A 7,106-nucleotide genomic window follows, 5' to 3' on the forward strand; every position below is an offset into this window, starting at 1 on the left:
CTGCACCCCAATACATATCAGAATTTCCATAGCAGAAATGTTCGTCTTGACCAACACATATCAAATGACACCTTAATGATGATTTCAAAAAAACATTTTTGTTGGATTTTGTTTATAAAAAGTTACAGGTGTGACCAAACTTTTCAAAGGCTTTACAAAGTTTAAAGTGCTCTTGTTGTTTTTTAATGATTAAAGGTTTTTTCAAACTCCTTATTTGACTTATATACAAAGAGTTTTTTATTTGTTCATGACAACAGTTACTGAAGGACTAGTCTGAGTAGTTTGGCATCATAACGTTTTGTAAACAATCAGTGTGTTTCCTAGATGATGCTGATGGAGCAAAATCAATGGGTGTAAAATCAAAAATATAATACATAGGCTAATACTGCCCTGGTTAAATGGTTTGTTTTATAATCACAGGTCAAGCTAAAACAACTAAAGGATGAAAATGTGTAATTTCATGAAGTATATTTTAAATCTTGCTCCCAAAAGTTATTTTTAGTAGACTTAAATGGTTAGATAATCCTCACATGTATAGCTTCAGCACATAAAACGTTGCTTCCACATTTATAATCTCAGCCCTCCTGAAGCACGTTTGACAGACATTTGCCTCCTTCTTACCTGAGCTCCAGGTTCCGGGGCGTCCATCCTCCTCTCCCTGCAGGTCCCAGTCAGTAAAAGCTCAGGCGCAAAGAAGCGTGGCTGCGTTAAATCCCGTCAGGCGCAGCGGAGAACCAGTGACCACACGGCGGACACGTGATCACAGGCTCATCCTTCAGATGCTCGCTCATCATTAGTGTTCAAAAAGAAAGAAAAGAAAACGATGAAGACGTGATGCTGCCTTGCTGTCTGCAGCTGATGTCCAAAGCAGAGAAGCTGGGATGAAATCCGGCTGCAAAAATAAAAACCTGGGTTTTATGAAAGTTATATAAGTAGCCTTTATCTGCCCGGGTTTTATTCTTAGACTCTGACTCATCCACACAAACTGTGCACTGACTCTCCTCCAAATCTGTTGCTCTTCTCTGCATTTATCATAAACACATCATCCGAAGACAACATAAAGAAGAAATGCCTCTAAATCTGAAATTTTGGACAGGTAAATCTCTGGGAGATTATTCTCTCAGAGCTTATAGGCTGCAAGAGATGCTGAGCTAAAGTTTGGGTTGCTTGTATTTGATTGTCATCCCAAACAAAACCACCATCAGATCAGATCGAGCGAGAAACTTTGGCATTAACTGTTCTGTCTGTTAGCAAATTATCCCAAGAACAACTTGATGCATTTTGATGAAACCTCTCAGCAAATACTTACTGGATGTGCATTTACAACTCATTAGCTTTTGAAGTCAAGTCAATTGAAAATGGCCACTATGTCTAACTGATTTTAGTAAGCCCAATAATGGTTGTAATTTAGTTAAATTTACAAATACCGAGCCAAAACTTGGCGTGATAGTAGCCAAGACTGATTCACATTACATTACTTGAGCACCAACAGATCATACAAGAGCTTTGTTTAAAACTTTGGCATTTAAGGCAGTGGGCAACAAGCATTTCAAGGAAAGTTAGTTCCATTAATTTCTGTATGTTAGGCTGAACGACACGACTGAATAAGCTGAAGGAGAGACGTGCAGAAAGAGTTGAAAAAGTGAGATAAACTTTTATATATACAGCGGGTAAAATAAGTATTGAACACGTAAACATTTTTCTCAGTAAATATATTACTAGAGGTGCTAATGACACGAAATGTTCACCAGATGTTGGTAACAACCCAAGGATCCATACATACAAAGAAATCAAACATAAATGWCCAGAATTGAAGTTATTTGTAATAATGTGGAATGGCACAGGGAAAAAGTATTGAACACACTTACTGCAATTTATCTAATACTTTGTACAAAAGCCTTTGTTGTCAATGACAGCTTCAAGACGCCTCCTGTATGGAGAAACTAGTGGCATGCATTGCTCAGGTGTGATTTTGGCCCATTCTTCCACACAAACAGTCTTCAAATCTTGAAGGTTTYGTGGACCTCTTCTATGAACTCTGATCTTTAGTTCTTTCCATAGATTTTCTGTTGGATTCAGGTCAGGTGATTGGCTGGGCCATTCCGCAGCTTTAGTTTCTTTCTCTGAAACCAACTGAGAGTTTCCTTGRCTTTGTGTTTGGGCTCATTGTCTTGCTGAAATGTCCAGCCACGTTTCATCTTCATCATCCTGGTAGATGGAAGCAGATTTTTATCAAGAATGTCTCTGTACATTTTTCCACTCATCCTTCCTTCAATTATTGGAAGTTTGCCAGTACCATATGCTGAAAAACAGCCCCACACCATGATGTTCCCACCTCCAAACTTCACTGTTGGTATGGTGTTTTTGGGCTGATGTGCAGTGCCATTTGACCTCCAAACATGATGTGTATTCTGGCATCCAAACAGTTCAGTTTTGGTCTCATCTGACCAGACTATATTCTCCCAGTATTACACAGGCTTGTTTAAATGTTGCGCAGCAAACTTTAAAGGAGCTTCAACATGCTGTTTCTTCAGCAGTGGAGTCTTGCGTGGTGAGCGTGCATACAGGCCATGGTGGTTCAGTGCATTACTTATTGTTTTCTTTGAAACAAACGTACCTGCTAATTCCAGGTCTTTCTGAAGCTCTCCACAAGTGGTCCTTGGCTCTTGGACAACTCTTCTGATAATTCTTTTCTCTCCTCTGTCAGAAATCTTGCGAGGAGCACCTGGTCGTGGTCGGTTTATGGTGAAATGATGTTCTTTCCACTTCTGAATTATGGCCCCAACAGTGCTCACTGGAACCTTCAGAAGTTTAGACATTCTTCTGTAACCGATGCCATCATTATGCTTTGCAACAATAAGGTTGTGAAGGTCTTGAGAGAGCTCTTTACTTTTACCCATCATCAGATGATTCTTGTGTGATACCTGGCCATCACTTGGGACTGAACCAGCTGATATTAACTTGCACTGACAAGGGGCAGGCTTGCTTTCTAATTACTGAGAGAGTTCAGCTGGTGTCTTGGCTTTCTGTGCCTTTTTACACCTCCCTTTCTTCATGTGTTCAATACTTTTTCCCTGTGCCATTCCACATTATTACAAATAACTTCATTTCTGGACATTTATGGTTTGATTTCTTTGTATGTATGGATCACTTGGGTTGTTACCGACATCTGGTGAAAATTTCTTGTCATTAGCACCTCTAGTAATATATTTACTGAGAAAAATGGTGACATGTTCAATACTTATTTTGTATGTATATCATTTTAAGTAAGTTTGAGTGGAAGAGTTGACTGAGCTCATTGTTTTATTTTCTCCTAAATGAGTTTGGAACCTGTTAATCAGGTTGCACCATCAATAGATTGATTGACATAGATGAACATGACAACAGCTGATGTGTTCTTGTGTGTGTTCTTACAGGCAGATGTTCTGCAGCTGTGGCCCCTCAACACCATCAGGTACACTCTCCTCCTCTTGCAACTGTTGTGCCAAACATATTAAACAAACTTATATCCAAAGGACTAAATAATGAGCAATTTACTAATACTTAATATTAAAGCTCAAATTATTGGAGCAGGGACCCTCAAAAATGTAACAGAACAACTCAGAAGAATATTTAAAAAACACCAAGAGTGGACAAAAAGCCTAAAAATTTACTCAAAAGTTTGAGGAAAAAACACAAACTCAAACCAAAAATAATATGAGTGCATGTAAAACAGTTGTTTAAAAGATAACTGACAGATGATTAAAATCAGCTACAAGATAACTGTAAGACATTTAGATGACAAAGAAACTCAAAATGAACTGAAGTTCAAATAAAAATTCATTCAAACTTATCAAGACGCGAACTCAAAATGACCCAAAAAGCCTAACAAATTCCACAAGACTCTGAATTCCTCTAAAGAACAAAATAACTCTGTGAAAACCACTTTATTAAATCTATAAACATCAATTATAAAAGCTGTACAAAATGTAAACAGACAAAATAGTTTCAAACTAACTTCAAAAGGCTGCAAAAAGACACAAAACGGTATCAAAAATAATCAGTAAAACTTCTCAAATTTACTACAAAAAATACATTTAAAAGTAAAAACAATATGTTTGAGTTGTGCCATTCTTATCCAAATCATTTTATAATTAACAGCAAAGATGAAAACAGGTCTCATCTGCTGAAAAAACAGTTTCTGTGCTGCTGATGGGACCAGCAGGAATCCTGAAGCTGACACAGACAGTGCAGCGTCGCCATCTGCTGTCAATCAGAATCCAGAGGAGAACCTCAGAATGGAGCTCAGACACGAACAGCAGCGTTGATGGGATCATCAGAGTATTTTGATTTGAATGTGTTCTCTGCCTCTTGGAGCTGCTGACTGGAGGATCAGTTGTCGCCATCTGCTGTTTGTCTGTGGGAAGTGTTGCAGCCGAGGCTTGGGGCTGAAGCTGCGGCTGAACGCCACACCTCTCCCCTGACAGCTGCGAGCCTTTTCCTCACGCTGCATCCCAATGAGCTGCACATTCAGCTGATTATGCATCACTTTTATATATAAACATATATGCATCTTTTATTTTCCATCAACTTCGTGCGCAATAACTTTGCGAAGGACGCCATGTAAACCTGCAGTGGTTAAGCTTAAATTGGACAAGTTTAAATAAGAAAAACTGAAATTCACAGCTTAAATGAAACTAACTTTAGGTTTATGTCTTCTGTGAGTTTGTTGGAATGTTTTGCACCTTATTTTTTTACACAATCAAGACTTTTATTTTGTCACTTCCTTTAGCTGTTAAATAATAAATTTGTCATTTTCACGCAGTTTTTTTGTCCAGTGCGCACATCCTTAATGTGATGCGCGCGCCCTGATCTGTAAACTGGGTGGGCTTTGGCCAAATGTTGCAGCAATAATTCATATTGTTGAGTCAGAATTAAAAAAAAATATACAGGTTGTAAAATTGCTGACCATTATATTTGATTCTTATTTTTATTCTGTATTTTGTTCAAGTTTTCTTGAACTGCGGGGCAGCCCCACTCCTGTGGGGGAGCGGGAGGGCCTGCCGAGTGGGGGGCACAGTGTCGCTCAGTTGATGTTTGTGTTTATTATTTTGTTTAAGTCATTTTTAAGTGCTGATAAAACCCCAAATAATTCCATCGCAATATATTTACTGGGATTATTTTTACTCATTGCTGTAAAATCAAACTGTTCGGGTCCAATCACACAATCCTGCTGTAAAAACTCAGAATTGATTTTAAAAAATGACCCCAAATGATGAAAAAAAAAGGGGAAACCCCTATCCCAAACAAGTGTTAAAAATAAAATTGAATGAAACGTGCAACTCATGACGTTATTTATTAAGTTTCAGTCACATTACAGCAAATACAAAGATTTCCACAGCAGCATTGCACGCAGGCTATGAAACAAAAAAAAAAGAAAACGACTGAATTAAATCAGAAAAAGGAAAAAAAAGACCCTAAATCTACAACAATTAGAACTCCTTTAACCATTTAAACTTTTAGTAGCCTACAGGTTTCATAAAGTACAAAATACACGTTTTTTATTATATCACTGACAAAGAAAATTATTATTATCATCATCGTTATTATTATTATTATGCCAGTATATGCTACACAAGAAGACCATGTCATGTACAGAATCCTAAATATCTTTAGTTCCTAACAGAGGCTACTGTCAAACACTACTGGTTTGATTTCATGGGGTTTTGTACAACCAGACACCGTCACAAATACTAAATAATATGTACAATATGTTCATAATTACAGAGACTCAACAGTGTGGGGAGAGCTTCCACTTTGGCCTTTGATGGATGAGACTTTACATCTTTATGGGTGGACAGGTGGGTAAAGATGGGGTTTAACTGTGAGGGTAGAAGCTGTAATAACCAATGTCCTTCGTGCAGTTTTTCTCGCACTCTCTCGGTGCCAGCAGCTCGGATTTTAACGGAGACACGGACTCTGAGACCGGCGTGGCCGACGGGGAGATCCGCCTCCGCTTGGCCTGTTCAAAGATCCCCGAGTCGCTCGAATCGATCGACTTGATCGACGACGGCGTCTCGATCCAGCTCGACTCGGACGTGATGTCTTTGGGTTTGGCCTCCTCCGAGCCTCCGATCGGTGACCTCTCCGTGGCGATGGAGTCCCCCTCCTCCGACAGGTAGTTGGTGGTCGCTCTGCCGCCGATGGAGTTGGCGGGCCAGCAGGAAAAGACCGAGGCGGACTTGGTGTTGACGCCGCAGTACTGCGGCGGCGTGCGTCCTCCCCAGCCAGACGGGTCTGCGTAATAGCCAAGAGGCCGGTTGGAGCAGCCCGCTGTGGGCAGGGGGAGAGCCTTCACTCCGGCCGCTGCGTAGGACAGCAAGGTGGCCGCGTTACCGGCGAAATCGGCGGCGTCGTATGCCGAGGCTGCGAAGTCCAGTCGGTTGTTGGCAGGGGTGACAAACCATCGCTGCGGGGGGGTGGCAACAGTGGGCTCCTCGCTTTGCTGCGGGGATAGCAAGCTGTTGCCGAGTGGGACGCTGCGCTCCGTGCCAGGACCAGTCCCCACGCCAGGGTGAAAGCGAGATTTGGCATAAGTGCTGACAAATTGGTCCTGCAGGAAGGAGCTGGGCATGGCGTATCTCGCACCCGGCACGATCTGTGAACGCGGAGAGTCACCCGGTGATGGAGTTAGGCGGTCAATGTCGCAGCCTGTGTACACACTGAAGAGATGGTGGGGGGGAGAGGAAAAACAGGGAAACAATTCAAGGCTTCAGCGTGCGCAATGGTGTCTTCTCAAAAAAAATAAATAAATAAAAACAGACAGTAAATATAAAATATGTTGTCCCCACTACATTTATTTAAAAATAAATCAACTTTCTGGATGTGAGACATCTGCGTAAAATGTCTTTTTCAGAAGCAGTTTCATTGTGACGCAATGTTGAAAAATGCTCTAAAATTTAAAAACATCATGTGAATCAAAACAAATATATATTTTCGTGTTTTCCTTTTGTGTTTTTATCTGTAAAACTGTTTTGTTTATCTATTTATTTTTTTGACTCTGATGCCCTCAGGGCGCAAATTCAACTAAAGAAGCAACAGTTCCTTCAGTTCCATCAAATATGGAT

General features: G+C 40.4%; 1 protein-coding gene across 1 annotated transcript in view; it reads right to left on the minus strand.

Moving 5' to 3' along the window:
* Positions 1-5,316: 5,316 nt before the first annotated feature.
* tbr1b (T-box brain transcription factor 1b) overlaps positions 5,317-7,106 on the minus strand; it is a gene marked incomplete in the record, with an annotated part of 4,315 nt that continues 2,525 nt past the window's right edge. Inside the window, 1 exon segment of the mRNA XM_014016677.1 lies at positions 5,317-6,701. Within this exon segment, the coding sequence (XP_013872131.1) occupies positions 5,858-6,701 (844 nt within the window).

The sequence above is a fragment of the Austrofundulus limnaeus genome, unplaced genomic scaffold (assembly GCF_001266775.1).
Source record: "Austrofundulus limnaeus strain Quisiro unplaced genomic scaffold, Austrofundulus_limnaeus-1.0 Scaffold152, whole genome shotgun sequence".
Classification (NCBI taxonomy): Eukaryota; Metazoa; Chordata; class Actinopteri; order Cyprinodontiformes; family Rivulidae; genus Austrofundulus; species Austrofundulus limnaeus.